Source organism: Falco peregrinus, chromosome 10, assembly GCF_023634155.1.
Source record: "Falco peregrinus isolate bFalPer1 chromosome 10, bFalPer1.pri, whole genome shotgun sequence".
NCBI lineage: Eukaryota > Metazoa > Chordata > Aves > Falconiformes > Falconidae > Falco > Falco peregrinus.
This window is the reverse complement of record NC_073730.1, coordinates 249,809-266,043: the sequence shown is the minus strand read 5'-3', so window position 1 is coordinate 266,043 and position 16,235 is coordinate 249,809. Positions and strand designations below refer to the sequence as shown.

Below are 16,235 nucleotides of genomic sequence, written 5' to 3'. Positions count from 1 at the left end.
TAACTGAAAAGATACACTACTTTGAGGACCCCTGGAGCTCAGTGTTTCTTCAATAACTGTCTACATTCTTGCCAACTGGACTAGATTACGGTGATCACATCTCAAAGGTATACATTCATTTCAGCTAAGTCTGGGACTTCCATTGCCATTAGAAATGGAGTTAACAATAATCCTCACTATATTCCAGCTTTCCCTTATTGTTAAATGACTAATAATCTTAAGTTCCTTATTTCTTGAGCTTATTGCACAGTTGCATTAATAGCTGAATTTCTTTTTAGAACAAGAAGATACAATACTTACTGTGTTCTTTGTGCAATAAGCAGTTCATTTTTTGCAAATTCAAAATCTTTTGGACCATCATGCAAAAATGTAGTCCCACAGGATGCCCTTTTAACTTTCTGAACTTCTACTGGATGATTAAACCTGAAATAATGGTCTCCCCCAAGGATCACTCGATCACCCTGTTGGGAAAGAAGGGGGGAAAAAAGTTTGTTCTATAACTTTTACATTTATAAGCAAATTTACAGTACTTAAAACATAATAGGTGAGGCTAGAAAGCAAAGAGGAAGAGACAAATATGTATTGTCTCAGAACCTTCAAAGAAAATCTGCAGCCTGAAGTTGTAACGTTGACAAAACAAAAGAAATCCACACATGCACATAGTACTATTACCAAATCAATTACTTACATGATGTAGAACTGTTGGGTCTAAAATGCATTTCCCATTTACGTATGTCTTGGCTTCTCTCAGTGGAATAATACTCACTTTGCCAACAGTGTTTTTTATAACACTGAAAACAAGAAACATTTACAGTATCAGTAGCTCATGTTAATTGCAAATGATTTTCTTAATTGACAAAAATTAATGCTTTAGATGAGGTCCTGTTATTGCTTTTCCAGATGTGGTCAGACTTCATACTATTTAGTTACAATATACATAATTAATGAGTGACAACCTGTATTTTGGAAGAGAATTGATATTTAAATCCAAGAAGAATCCACTGCTAAAAAATTACAATACCCTGTCATCCAAGCATTTCTTTGCTAATGCTTTATTTCCCAACATAGTCACATCTTTCATGTTTTTAATAATTGATTAGTTAAATTTCTTATGAGTATCTCATCTAGGATCAATTGGATGGAATGCACTTTAAACAATATGGCCAAGTTGCTCTCTATTTTTAATTTTAATTAAGAGCTGTCAAGGCATTTCACTTTTCCATTGAACTTAATGTACTAGAGTTATCACACAGTACCATTTGATCAGATCCCTCTCCAGCATTTCTGCACGAATAGAAGATTTTGCTGCACAAATGACACGAACAAAGAAATTAAGCTATCTTGGTTATAAGATTTCTATGGGGAACAGAAGGAAGTTATCTTAATCGCTGACCAATATATAAGTTATCCCTAAATAGTATTTTCCTGGTTAGAAAATCTTATCTTGTTACTGCCAGAAGGAAGAATGACTCCAAAAGAAAGGGAAGGGTGAGAAGAAATGGTTCCTGCTTTCAATTCAAGTATGAAAAGAACACTACATACCAATGGTCATCAGCAATTAGCACTCCGGAAAGCTGGATATCATGTTTTGAATTTGGCGTATATCTTCCAACTGTAGTTTCTCCTTCTTTGATCATATACAACAGCACCTCAGAAAGCTGAGGATCTTCATTGAGATTGACAAGGTTTGGTAAATGATTGTCCATTTTGATTGCAATTCCTGCTTTCTAGATAAAAGAGAGCTCTGCATAAAAAAACAAATCACTTTGTGCATTTAAATATCTATATTGAATTTTTCTAAGAAGTCACAGTAGCCTGTTAAAAGAATAGCATGAAGGAAACCATATCTTACACTCTACTTTTTCTGCATATGCTGACGTCATGTTTTCTGTGCTACCTCCTCTAGAAAGTGAAGAAAGAAAACGTACCTGCAATTCTTTTATATCTTCTAATTTCCTTTTCTCTGCTTGTTCAAGTTTTTCTTTCCAGGTCCTTAATACATTAAGGGGAAAATAACATATTAGGAGAAAAATTACAACATATAAATTTTAACATTTGTATTTCTAAGTGAGATATTAACAACTGCCTGACCTTTGCATTTCTGCCACGTCCCTCTCCTGCTGGTGTAATTTTACCCTCAAGGATGTTATTTCCTGCAAATAATGTCTGTATTTTTCAGGATCAGTGTTCAGAGCACTTTTCTGAGCTGCCTTCAGTTTTTCAATTTCAGCTTTCAATTCTACATTAGACAAACAAGACACGCAGTACACATAAAAAGTGAAGACAAAACAGGTTTAGACATTTAAGTACAATACCAGAAAATTCATCCCGTTAATTAAAAATTTAACATTTTTCCCCATTCCAGGTTCTCAAGTGTAGCCCAAGATATCATACGAACTTTGGCACAAAAAAAAAGCTCACAAAGAATAATAATATTAAAAAGGAAGATATCCTAGGTTGTATTAGCCTAGCTGACAAGTGGTCAGTCAACACAATAGATTATTAGTACTAATGACTTTTATGAAGCTGTAAGTTAAATACAAACATGCAAATGAAAAACCCTCAGACTGCAGATGTCAGCCTCACCTCTGATTAGCTTGGCATTCACATCTTCATTTACTTTAGCAATGTTGATAATTGAACAGGCTTGTTTTGCATAGCGAAGAGTGCTGAGTGTTTCTTCTGTACTGCTGGCAGCTGGACTTACTGTGGCAATCATAGCAGTTTGTGAATTTCCACCAAGACTTTCCTTTAACAACCTTCATTTGATAGGATAGTAGAAGTCAATCCACAGCCTCCACATTGAAGGAAAAATCCCTTTTCTCAGTCTGAACAGACTAAATACAGAACACCTAGGGTCTTGCTACTTATTCAAGAGTGATTGTTAGCTACTTAAAATACAAGCCAAGGTTCTGTTTGTTCTTTACCTGATGCCAGAGACTAATTTCTTCCCTCGATCAGTCATCTGAGACACTGAGGGAAGGAGGGGAATAAAAGAGGAATCCACACTCTGAGAAAGCCTTTACTTGTATATAGAAAAATTCTGAAGTGTACATACCAAGTAAGGATAGATTCCCGGTAAGGAATGAAAGTTTTCTGTCCATTTCGAGATTGTTTAGACAGTGCAGAAATAACCTTTCCAAGGGTTAACAGTGATTTATTGATACTCACACCCTCCTACACAAAGCAAAAATAAAAATAATTACAATACAGTTGCATTTTCTTGTGTGATGTTATTGACTGTACTGTTGACTTAGTTGTGTTTATTCAATATATGGTACAGCTGTACCATATTAAATGTCATTGATTATAATCAAATGCAAAAGCAGCCTAGAAGATCTTCATTTGGAAAGAACAGAGACCCTGCCTTTAAAATAAGCAGTGTTAAGAACCATCAAACTTATGAAGGCAGCTTGAAAGTCTTTTATTAGAAACATTTTACTTAAATCCCCCCAAAAAGGGGCAAGCCCCAACTCCATACAAAATCGTATTCATGATTTGGGAAGTCACATAGACAGTTTTTCCTCATTCCTTCTAAAGGATTGTGGGGCCTGCATGGCATGGGGAGTGCTGTCCTAAACAAGATCTGGCCTGCCATACTGCACAGTCAAAACAGCTTCTTAGGGCCATCCACTCTCACTTGCAAAATGCTACACAAGCATAAGGGCCACATATCCTTTTACAACTACAGTTCCTGCCCAAGAATCCTGGTAGATGAGGATGCTTTGGGGTCAACCCTTTCCCACAGATTTCCAATCTTGGTTTACCTTCAACCTTTCTCCAGTCGTTTGAGCTGTTGAGCAGCATTCACTGCCAGCTAGATCAATTAAGTTTATGTGACTGGTAAGCCTACGATCACATTGTTCTTCACCCAGAACTTCTACCTGGAAAAAAGGGGGAAGTTTGCATTTGAACCAAAACAAAAAAACTGAAGACAAGCAGAAATCTAACAAGATGTTCACTTTAAATACATAGAAAATTGACATTTCCATTTACTTTTTGACAGGATACCTTCATGTACATCCCTTGAAGGAGACAACCACAAACAATTGATACTATGGTTAAAGGTCTGAATAACTGTGTAAGCATAAACTACAAACACAACAGATTAGCAAACTATGGGTTTGGGTCTGAAGTTTGACTGTTGCAGCTATTCAATAACAATGGAAATCAGTAAGCTGTTACTGACTCAGACCAATGGAAATCAGTTAAGCAGTCAGTCGAAAAGTCTCAAGACTAGTCCTTGATACAGAAAAGAAATTATCTAGTTGTGAGAATGGTGAGGGGAAGAAGGAAGAAGATTAGGAAATTGGGCAGAAAAATTAAACAACCAAAGTTCTTTGAGAATGAAGAAAACTGACGGTCTGTAGACTTCTGAGGAGGTCTACTTATTTCACTTCTGTTTTCAGGCTCATCTCGTTAAGTTAGGTTTTGTCTGCTACACATCTGTAAATCAGATGAGGAGTTGTAGTCCCTATATCCTCTATCTCACACGGGTGAGAGAGGCATCCTGAAGCAAGGAAACATTTATGAAACTGAGCAGAAACTGCACCTCCTACCTTTGACCCAGTTCATCACCTGCAGGAACTCAGCACTACTGTCCACCTCACATAGCCTAACCCTCTAGAGCAGCAGTGTGAAATTAAGTCTGGCTTCAATTTGGATTCCAGTTACATCTCAAAACTCACACTCAGAATCTTGGAACTGCTCCTAGATCCACCAGTCTAGACATATTTATATTGCTGCTATAAATATGGGTAGCATAGAGACATGAGAATCTACTCAAAACATGTAAAATAATCCAAGTTCTGTTATGTAGAAAGCCATGTTAAAATTCCTTGTGCTTTACTCATCATCAACTATATTCTCACAACAATTTTCTAGGCAGCGTGCAAAATGACTTTTTACTACCAGATTTGAATGGATATAAGACACCCAGCAATACCTTGGTTTGCGTCATGACAAGGGTGAAGACAGAATGAGACCTAGAGCTCTTGTCATTCATTACTGTAGCAGCTGTTGCTCTCTGCTTATTTCCTAGTTCAAGCCAACTCTGTAAAAGGTAAAAGTCAGGATATGAAACCAAAACCTACTTTAGGTAGTTAACTGGAGATTAAAATGTTTGCAAACACAGTTACACACACAAATGCCAAATCTGTAAAGGAGGAATTAAAACCCAAGTTTAAGAGAGTGACACTTGCCTGTATGCATCTACTTAGCTCCATTATATAGGACTGGTCTTCATTACCCTTTTACAAAACCAGCTGAAATATCAGAGACTACTGGGCAGTCTGTAAAGCATTTCCTTCCCATCCATGGAACTTAGTTTTCAGCAGTGAAGGAAGGAGCAAGCAGAAATATTTGTATTGTCTTTCAGTAACCAAGTAACTCTTACCTGGATATCAGAGTAAGAACTGACAACGTTCCTACAGTGGGGGAAAAAGAAAAGTTTGGATTCAGACTATTTTCCTTCTACAGTTTTTCCTGTTGCCCAAGTTCTGAAACGTTTCCTCAGTTCCAGACAAAATACAAATACACCATGAAAGCTCCAGTTGTCTTGAGACTTCCACACACTTATTTTGCTAAAGCAACACGCTAAAGGAAATACATGAAGTTGAGCTGGACATGGGTATACATTTTTGTAACTACATAATAGTAAGATCTTGCCCAATTTACTGGTGAGTACACAAGTTTTCAGAGTCTCAATATCATAATTAGCACACACTTTCACAATTACATCATACATCTATTAATATGAGAACAGTTAAGACTTACACTGCCAGGCCTTCCACATATGGTCCTAACACTGGATGTTCTCTTACACGAAGCTAGCAAGAATAATTTTAAAAGAAAAATTATTAGGAGTGCATTAGTTAGACCCAGCATTCAGAAATATATTGAAATTAAAAGACAGTCTGTCTACATCCCGATTATGACATTTATCATCAAAAAAACTTAACATGAATCATCTAGAACAATATTTTCAGGAAAATACCTACAACTGATTTTTTTCCAGTTGCCTGAGAAACCACAGCAGACTGTACCATGCAAGGACAACTATCTTTTACATAAAATATTTACTTTAAAAAAAAAAAAAAGAAGTATATTTTCTGCAATATAAGTCTAATCTGTTTAAGTGAAATAGCTTAGCTCAAAAACACTGACAAAACTGAGATGAAAGCACTCCTACTATAAATAAGACAGTACAGTCTTCACTTCTGTATAACACGCCCACTTAAGTCCCAAGTTTAGGATAAAGTACTTATTTCAACAGCAAGTTTTATGTAGTAGATCTTCTTTATCATGAACTAATACTAATAGTTTACACACAAGAAGCCAGTACAGTGTTTGTTATGTCAAAGAACAGTAGAGTCCTATTTTTTAATAAACCAAACTAATTCCTTCCCTACATCCACTACTTAATACAAATATCTTTAATTTCTGGGTTTACATAATCCAACACACAAGCATTAAAAACTAGCTAAACTAGTTTAGCTACTGTTCCTTAACTAGTTAGTCAGGCCACCATTTCTTCCCCCCCTCTTCCAGCTTCTTGGAAAACAAATGGGGGGGGGGGAAGGGAAATTAATAAAAAAAGGAACTTCCTGACAGCCCCATGGCCTTAAGCAGTAACAAATCCATGGCAAAGAATCTGGAAGATACTCTTCATCTTGGTGCCAAGTTCTTACGTGACAGAAGTTTTCTGTAGCTGAGCAATGTAAATACACAGAGAAAAAGTGGGGAAAAAAAATCTTCCTTTGCAAATGTTAGTATACTGTGGACTGCAATTACGTCAGTGGCAAACGGGCATCCCAGTAGATAATCACAGATATTTTCAGAAAGTGAACGGATGTTTCAGTAGCACTGAGAAATGAGGAGACTGATTAATCAAGCACAATTAGGCAAATTTCACACACACCCACACCCCATTAGAAGCCTCCCGACAATGTCATTCTTCCATCTTGGAACTCCATCTAAATTACAAGGTTGTAACTAATTTTATATTGAACAGAAGGCTCTCAATATAATCTGGAGATGTGGATAAATATTATTCTAAGAGATTTTTTATAAAAGTTGACAAGATCACCTTCATTTTTCAGATAAGGAGAGATGTTAACAGTGATTTTGAGAGCTTCTATTGAATAGTTTTGTTTCTATTTCAGCAAGATTTTTTTCTTAGCATTTCTGAAGTTCCGAGCATCTTGCTTGCACTCATATAGTAAGTTTTTTTACTTGAATACCATTATTCACAACAATCTATGGTACTTGTATAACAAAACAACGATCACTTGTCATTTGTGCATTTTTGTTTACAGAATAGATTATCATATTGAAGATTATCATATACAAGCTTCCATGAGCAACTTACTGGTTGTTTCTTTTGTCCACTTTCAGCTTTAAAGACAAGTAAGTCATGAATTTTCTCATTGTACACTTCAAAAAAGCTCATTTCAAGACGATACAAAATCTAGTGAAATTAATAAAAAAAAGTTAATAATACAGTTCAAAAAATATTTTCATCATCCTTTGCTTCAAAAATTAACCTGGATTATCAGATCCCGCTATTCAATGCTACAAGCATTTGTACTGAAAGGACTTGCCAAGAGAAATGATATCACAGAATAGTTTGGGTCAGAAGGGACCTTTGAAAGTGATCTAGTCCAACTCGCCTGCTATTGCCAAGAATACAATTTATTGGCATTCCATCCACAGACATTCCCAGATGATAACTATCAAGCTTAAATAAATAAATAAATAAATAAAGTTATACAACCCCCTCAGAAGTTTCAGGGTTTGGTTTTCAGTACATGAAAGCATAGTTTCATTTGCACCTACACTAGTCTCATTCCCTTAGGGGGATTGCGCTTCTACAGCATAATACATGTGACAAAGGAGGCAGGGATTGATGTTGTCAGCATCCTGTCCTGGAACAGAAGGACCTAATGGAGAGATAAACCTCGATCCTACCTACAGCAATTTAAAAAACAACAGCAAACTTTCATGAAAACATATCTCCTTCCTCTGAAGGCATCCAGGTCTTTTTCTTTTTTAAATAAAGTTGAACTTCAAAAGGCAAGGAAGAAAGCAGCAAAAAACCTAAAACACTGAAGTCAGAAATACAAGATTCAAGACAATTTGCAGCAACAGAATCACTTACTTACAATGCATAGGCAAAGGAATAACTCACTCATGGGCATTTTTTAGAAATTATGCTCTCTAGCCAAACTCAGTAATAAACAACCTTCCTAGATTTCTCAGTGTCTATCAAATCTACTGTAGGATCAAAATACTATGTGTTCACTGGTATTAGGAGTCAAAGTCAAGAATTCAAGCATAAAGCAATAAAGAAATCTGGACTATTTAAAAAAGGAAAAGTTTGTGTGCATAAGCTTAACTGAACATTAAGGTCTACTGCCCTGAGTCTCAGTCCTTACCGATATGGACAAACATACAGAGAAAAAGACTACAAAGAACAGCCTTTGTCACCAGCATGTTTTGCATCAGATATTCTTCATCCAAAAAAGAGGATAAATCTAAATTTCTAATCCTTTTCACAGTTTTAAGAGACATTGAGAGTTTCTAACCACAGATTATGATTTGTATTTTTACTGTGGAAAGCTTTAGGTGCACAATTCAAATCTCAGGTCTTGTAGTGTAGTCAGGCGGGTTCCTGAAGTGATTCTGTACCAGCAATTCAGTCTTAGAAAAACCTTAACATCAGTCAGACAAAATAATAAGCATACCTGAAGAATTCCCACAAACCAATCCCCTGCATTCTCGGTTTGGGCCTTTTCTTCTTAAGACATGAAATGAGTAATTAAAAAAAATCCAGCCTTTAACAGTGTCTCCAGTTATGATTCTCAAAATCTACCATTACTACACCAATTAACTGGGGCAGAAACAGAATCTAACCCTTCGCTAAAACACTCTTGAAAAGATTACCTCTGTTGTTTTTAAAACAATGTATCATAGGTGTAGGACAGGAATTGAAATCAAAACACACTGTGATCAGATGAAACATGCCCACCCCCTCTCAGAAAACAACTCTTCCATATGGAGTTATGTATGAATAAAGACCTATTCTCAAAACAGAGAAGGAAACAAAACATTATTTACAATGAGAATTTTCAAGTCTTAAAAAAATAATAATAATCCAGGTGGTGATAATAGCTGTTGGTTTTTTTTTTTTATTTCAGCAAGAATACTGAGCTAGAATACTTGAAAGTGTATTTTGCTTTGATACGTGACAATGTTTAAACATAAAAGTTATATTTTTTGAGTTCTATTTTATATGCCTCCGCTGAAAGTATGGTACCCACTAGCATTTCTTTACAAAAATCTTATCTTGTAAGACATACGACAGAGGAAAGAATCCTAGTCTAGTAACACATCAAAAATACCAAGCCCATATCTCCTTTTTACATTACTGTCATTAAGGAAGCAAAACAATGTTGATTCTGACCATATTGGGAACCCTGTTAATCAGGGCTACTAGCAGAAGTAAGATTTGAATCAGCAACAGAATACAAACCTTAATAAATGGAATAGCACTAAGGTATCAAATGAAAGAATGAAATGAGTATCAAAATAACAAACTGCATCAGTTCCTTCAAATTTCAATGTAAGGTCATACAGTATATGTGTAATTATACCACCTGTTGCTTGTCCATTTGTGCTATTTGAGTGAAAAGATCTTCACAAAGTCTTGGAATTATTCCTCGGTCTTCATCAAACCCCATCATCCTGTAGTTACAAAAAAACCTGCTAAATTCAGTTTTGTAACTCTTTATAGTAGCTTTAATATTAATTGTATAGCTCTAAACTTGAAATGTCATATGCTTCCAAGTTATGGAAGTAATAACCATCAGAAATAAGCCTGATCTAAGTTGGTGCTTGAGTGGGGAGTTGGACAAGATGACATCCAGGGGTCCTCTCCAATTCATCCACTGAGAAACAGGTTGAAAACCCAAGTTGAACGAAAACCCTACAGCAACTTAAGAGCAAGTTGCAGTATAGATTGTGAACATATAGACATTTGATATCCTAACATTCATGCATTTTATATTCTCTGAACACTGTCAGTGTAGTAACCTAAGCCTCTCTCCACCACTGGTATGGTTTTTTCCTGTCTAGTTCTGCCACTGCACAACACCAGTGTACCGGAGTAATCCATCTACAGTCTAGAGGCGCACACAGCTGTACAACATCGTTGTCAACAGAAATTCCTTGTGTACACCTGATCTGAGAACACAGTTATTACTGATATTAATTTCAGCTTTGCTTAAAATACAAAGGGATGAAATTAAGTAATTGTTTACATGAAGGTGGAAGAAATAAAAACAAAAACCAACCAAACAACAAACCTACAAATAGGATAACAATTGCAATACTGAGCATACCTTTCTTTTAGGCCAAGGTAAATAAACATTACAAGTAAAATTTTAGTTCCCAATTAAAGAGGACAATCCTACCTCTGAATAACTTCTAATCTATTATAAATTCAATAGAAACCTTAAAACTAGGACAAATTTAATAGAAATATTTCTGATCTACAATTACACATATATAAGTACCTCATGGGAATTATAAAGCTGAAAGAATTTATTTTAATAGATGCATGCTTGGAAACAAAAAAGCTCACTAGGCATTCTATTGAAAAATACAAGATATTCAAAATTGGCTACAAACCCTTCAAATGTTGTCTGGGATTATTCTGTGTAAAGATTGGATTTCAAATAAGCAGTGCCACAAACACCTGTATTTTTTTATTTGAAGTTCTGAAACAGTCAAGACCGTAATTAGAATGACCTCTTAAAGGTCTTGTCCAAAAAGCATAATATACTTCAGAACATGTCACTTCATGCACAAAATCACAAACAGTGGTGAAAAATAGCATGGGGAGAGTCTGCCAAGCTCTCAGCATTAATAAAGTTTTTTCTCCACTAAAATTTCTGGGAAGAGCTTTTTTTTTCTTCAGTAGAAGCTGAAAGAGGTCAGTGTCAGGTACATATAAATACTCCACAGCTCAGTCTTAATTGTTATAAAATTGGTTTAATTATTTTTGTTTTGAAATATACAAAAACATACCAACACCATTTAATAACTATGAAATCTATTTCATACGATCTCTTTTTCATAACATTGCATAACAATGAGACCCTACAGAATTTTAACAATTATTATTAGGAACTTACGTGTAAGATTTTCCAGAACCAGTCTGCCCATAAGCAAAAAGACAAGTGTTATATCCTTCAAAAGCTCTTTCTAGGAGCGGCACTGCCAAAGTTTTGTAAATCATTGCTTGGCTTGCAAAATTAGGATGACACTTGTCAAAAGACCAGAAAGAAAAGTCATAACTGAAGCTGTAAACTTGGTTTGTGGCTGGATTTCGTACAGTTGTCTCCGAACCACCCATGGAGATTACAGGGAGTGGGTTTTCATTTTTCTCTCTGAATGGAAAGAGGGAAAAAAATAAAAATTAAGAAGCATAAGCTACATGCTTTAAGTTAATCATTTCAATTGTCTTAAGGAAAATAAAAAGTCTGATAATCATTGTTAAAAAAAACCCAACAAACCTGTTTGAATGAACATACTAAGTATTCAAGCTCAAAGTATTTCAGCTAATGAATGTTAAAAATATCCCCAAATGCCTATGAAGAGAATCCAGCCTCTTAATACAAGCTTTATCTTCACATTCCATGAAATATCAGCTGATTTCAAAGTGTGTATTTTATCTTTATTGGGTTAGTGATTAAACAATTCAGAAAATACAAAGCAGAAATCAACATACACTATAAAAGCTACTATTAACCTCAGAAATAAGTCCAGGATACAAACCTGTTACTGAAAGGCCGTACACGCACAGCTACAATCACTTTGCTGTTTTCCACTTTGAAAACATCTTTCTCGGTGCTACTGCTCTCAGCTGGAGTTTCTGTGTTCTCGTTTGGTTTTGAGCTACTCACAGAAGGAACACTGGAGACACCAGCTTTATTTTTGGCTAAAATCTGAAGAGGGGGTGTTAGTTTCTTTGAAGCAGACAGAGGTGCTTGATCCTGAGAAGTGCTGTTCTTTGGTGTAAGCTTAAACCTTTCTGTTGAACCCTTTGTTGGTGTTCTTGGTCTTTCCAAACTGTTATGTTTTGCATTCGAGTGTTGTAACCTTTGCTTAACAGCTAGCTTACTTATATTGCTTTTTTCTTTCAGTTGTTCTCCTGATAGCCCATTAATATATTTTGAGGTAACGAATTGTTCTGATTTAGAAACTTCATTTTGAAATTGTGTGTCAGCAGCGCTTGTCCTGTGTTTTGAATGGGTGCAGCTATCATTTTCATGTAGACCATCACCAAAGCCAGAGGAATCCTTGTTGTTCCTGTAACGCTGCAACTTCATACTTGACTGACCCTCAGCTATCTTAAAGCTTGGTTTAACATCATGGGTATCATTATTATTAATATTTGGTGGAAGTGCAATCTTGTAATTTCTTCGTGTAGCACAGTCATTATTTTCTATTCCAGGCACAGCACACTGATTAATTTTACTCTTCTCTATAGAGCCAGTCCTCACACGCCTCTGCAGATTAAGTCCTTTCTCCGTTTGTGTATTTTCCACACCCTGTGTTGTGTTAGTATGCAATTGTTTGCTATCGGACATGGATTTTTTGCTTGCTCCTGTTCTCCTCTGGAGTGTTAATCTGCCTTCAGGTTTAAGTGTAGTTGATGTGTCACACACTTTTTTACAGGCTGAAATTACATAGGTCCTATTTAGTTCCTCAGTCTTACTCTGAGAACATGAAAGTAGACTACCTTTTTCTTCTCCTGACACCTGTGATTTCAGCTGCTGCCCAGACACTTTACTGCTAGTAAAGGTATTCTGTGGAGAAGTCTTCTGCAAAGTGGCAGTACACCGCACCTCAGCTGGGCCTCTTGCAGGAACTGTGTAAATAGGCATTTTGTTTTCCAGCAAGTTAATGTTAGTTTTTTAATAAGTACAACACTTTTCCTAAAAGATTCTTTCTAGTTGCTTCTTCTTAAAGAATCTGGGAGAGAAAGCAAAAATTATTTATGATGCTCATGTCCGCCATGAGTTATGTTTTGGTGCATAAGGAGCTCTTCACATATACTGCATTAAATACATGTTCCTAAACATTAGTAACAATTAGTAGCCTGTTTCATCTCAAGTACTTAAAAAAAAAAATAATCCTTAATATTTGAATGACTGCTTCCACCAATAATGGGCTATTTGATTCCACTTACTGAGTTCCAAATTTCAGAAGGTAAACCAAATGTCATGAAGAAGCACCAGCCGGCACAAAGAACTATCTAACTGTTTAGCAACAAAGATCAATGTGGACATTTCCAAATGATCTACCATAGTGCCAAAAGAAAGGGAATTCAGGATCATGCCTCCATTCACACACAACTATTTATGCTCTTAGTGTTTCATAGCTAACAGACTCCAATAGAACAACATTATTAATGTTGAATAGGAAATCTGTGAACAGGGAAAGCAGATTTTTTTCAGGATTTTGATATATAAAACCCACTATCAGAATAGGGCAGTTAATAAAGATGACTACTACAATATGTTTGGACATTACTTTCATTCACTTTAGTACATACACGCATAGCAAAACAAAAAGATACCTAGCCTAGGGGACATAAGAAAAACTGTAAAGTGTGCTTCACATCCTTTTTACATGTAAATATCTAGAAAACTTTATATATACAATCTGTACAGAAAAAGCTTTCACTATTGTATATGCATCGTAGTTATTGGGTTGTTAGAGGTCTAACATCACTATGCACTACAGACTTGCCAGCTGCAACCAATTTGCTATTGAAAGTCACCAAGAAGTCACTCGCCTTAGATCCTTCAAAAATGGTACAGATCATTACAAAAGAAGCAGAAGGTCAGGGGGAAAAAGGAAAGCAAGATGACAGTGAGTGATATAGAAGCAATGATTTAACCATTGCTCCAATAGAAGTTTCTTTCAATGCTATGCTTTTAAGTTACAGCTTTTGGAGTACTCTCAGAACTTTCGCAGTTACATCCACTTCTACATGTCATTACTGCACAAAGTTTTGATAGCTCAAAAGCTGTGAGCGAGGAAAGTTAGAAGAATTTCAAGCCAGGGTGTTTATTGCTCAATCCAGTCTGATACAGGAAGCTACTTATGTTACACAAGTGGTAAAATACACATTTTGTGGTTCCCTCTAGCATGAGTAAATAAAGAAACATGGTTGTAAGCCACGAATTGCTTTAGTGTTTTCTGAAAAGTCTGCTTTTTCCATTCAGCTTAAAAATAACTAGCGTAACAAACTCTGCACCCCTCCCTGTTGCTAGCAGCGCCTTGAGAATATTCACAGATTTTCTATAGAAAATTTAATATCCCCATTAAAAGTTCCTTCATTCTAAAGTAAGGAATAAGGTTCAAGATTTGTTAAAAGTACGTTTGTTCCTCATTTTTGATTGATTACAAATACTAGCTAGAGATGAAACCCAGGTGCTCAAAGCTGGATGGAAGCGTGGGAGAAATGTTCAGCTTTACTGCCCTTCCAAACCCACCCTCCTCAGTCAGGCCCCCGTGACACTCGTAACCGCCACAGATTCGCTGCACGACGGCCCCACCGAGGCAGACCCTCAACCCGCCGCGGCCCCGCGCCCTCAGGGAGAAGGCGAGGGGAGCGCAGCGGCTCCCCCGCCGAGCCCGAGGAGAACTCCAGGGGCAGCGCCTACCGCGCCCAGAGCCCGCCACCCCGCGCTGACAGCCCAGCTTCGCGGCTCCCAAAACGGCGGCCCCCGCCAGGGAGTGCCAGCCGCCGGGACCCAGCGGGGAGCCCCTTCCCTCAGCCGCCGGGACCCGGGAGGGAGCCCCGTCCCGTCCCTCAGCCGGGACCCGGCGGGAAGCCCCGTCCCCCACCTCACCCGCCGGCCTCACTCCGCACCGACCACCGAGCGCGCCCTCCGCCCAAGCCGTTTGAATGCGCCGGGCCCGCGCCGATTGGCTCCTGCGGGGCCCGCGTCAGAGGGGGCAGCCCCCAACGCCACCGCCGCGGGAGCAAGCGCGGTGCCATCCCGGCTGCTGAGGCGAGCCCCGCCCGCAGCCCCGCTCCCCGCAGCCGGCCGGGCGCCCCGGCCTTCCCGTGCGAAGCGCTTCCTTCCCGCCAGGGAGGCCGACGGGCAGGACACCCGGCGCCATCGGCCGCCCCCCGAATGCCAGGCAGGGCCCGGGTCTACCCCCCGGCTGCAGCGCTCACCGCCTGCCCCGCTGAGGAGCGCAGGGTTAGCAAGAGTATCAAGTACCCCTTCGTGCATCCACCACCAGAAATATAGACCGGTCTCATATTGAACAATATACGCGTTTTATATAAGATCTGGCATTTATAAATACAGTACAACTGAGCAATATGAAAAAGTATCTATAAACAATCACGCAGAGGGAGAGAACTGGCAAGGCAGGGCTGGGACAAGTTAATTTGAGGTTTTTCCCTGCATCAGATTATCTTAAAAGTAGTAGCAACAGTGCATAGAAAACAGCAGAAATCATAGTAAGTACTGTATTTTAGATTATCAGAATTTATAATAGTTATTAATAACTATCTAAATCTGCTGCTGTTAAAGAACCCCTCACCAGTGCCACGCATAAGTCATCTGTCTTACAGCAGGTAAGACCCACTCTTTTTGTTTCTAGTTGGAGAAAAAAAAATCAGTTACTAAACTTTTTAAAATTATTTTGCTACACAGTAAGCCTACCATACTGCTGTCCTTTGGGTAGAGTAGACATACAATGCACAGGGCTAACATTAACTACCTGGAACAAAATCTGCCACAAAGGGATGATGCCTCACAGCAGCATGAAAGGTCTGCTGAAACTAGTTTCCCCAAGCCTCAGTCTAAAAGAAAAGCAGGCAGGGAGGGGAAAGAAAAGGAAAGTTTTGATTATGACCTATTTCAGACTTTGGATGGCAAGTAACACAATGGTTATGGTTAAAAACATAATATGGTTTTGTTCTCATTTCCTGAAAAAAATGAGTATCTGGTGTCAAAAGCATGGCAAGTTATGCTTAAATGTGTAGTAAATACAATCAGTTATACTTTAACATTTCATTAAGTAAACCCATAAACTTCTAATTTAACTTGCATGGTTTATCTTCTTTCTCTAGAATGAAGTTATACTAACAACCAAGTCTTTCTGTATTGCCAAATGCTTGAGCAGGACTTCTAACAGGTTCA

General features: G+C 37.8%; 2 protein-coding genes across 3 annotated transcripts in view; one reads left to right on the top strand and one right to left on the bottom strand.

The window, feature by feature from the left end:
• KIF14 (kinesin family member 14) overlaps nt 1–15,055 on the bottom strand; it is a 31,987-nt gene extending 16,932 nt beyond the window's left edge. The window contains exons 1-16 of one of the 2 annotated variants that reach the window (XM_055815485.1): nt 14,923–15,055; nt 11,839–13,038; nt 11,196–11,450; nt 9,657–9,744; nt 7,370–7,468; nt 5,776–5,828; nt 5,396–5,426; nt 4,946–5,053; nt 3,768–3,884; nt 3,059–3,177; nt 2,587–2,759; nt 2,092–2,239; nt 1,929–1,992; nt 1,543–1,727; nt 689–791; nt 301–461 (exon numbers count right to left, since the gene is read on the bottom strand). In XM_055815485.1, coding sequence (XP_055671460.1) covers nt 301–461; nt 689–791; nt 1,543–1,727; nt 1,929–1,992; nt 2,092–2,239; nt 2,587–2,759; nt 3,059–3,177; nt 3,768–3,884; nt 4,946–5,053; nt 5,396–5,426; nt 5,776–5,828; nt 7,370–7,468; nt 9,657–9,744; nt 11,196–11,450; nt 11,839–12,950 — 2,816 coding nt within the window. In that variant the 5' untranslated portion in view covers nt 12,951–13,038; nt 14,923–15,055. The remainder of the gene's footprint in view (nt 1–300; nt 462–688; nt 792–1,542; nt 1,728–1,928; nt 1,993–2,091; nt 2,240–2,586; nt 2,760–3,058; nt 3,178–3,767; nt 3,885–4,945; nt 5,054–5,395; nt 5,427–5,775; nt 5,829–7,369; nt 7,469–9,656; nt 9,745–11,195; nt 11,451–11,838; nt 13,039–14,922) is intronic. The other variant, XM_055815483.1, reaches the window with a different exon arrangement.
• LOC129785252 (basic proline-rich protein-like) lies at nt 14,520–15,335 on the top strand. Its single transcript, XM_055815521.1, has one exon. It carries the CDS (start codon nt 14,520–14,522, stop codon nt 15,333–15,335), a length of 816 nt encoding a protein of 271 aa, XP_055671496.1.
• Nucleotides 15,336–16,235: the final 900 nt, after the last annotated feature.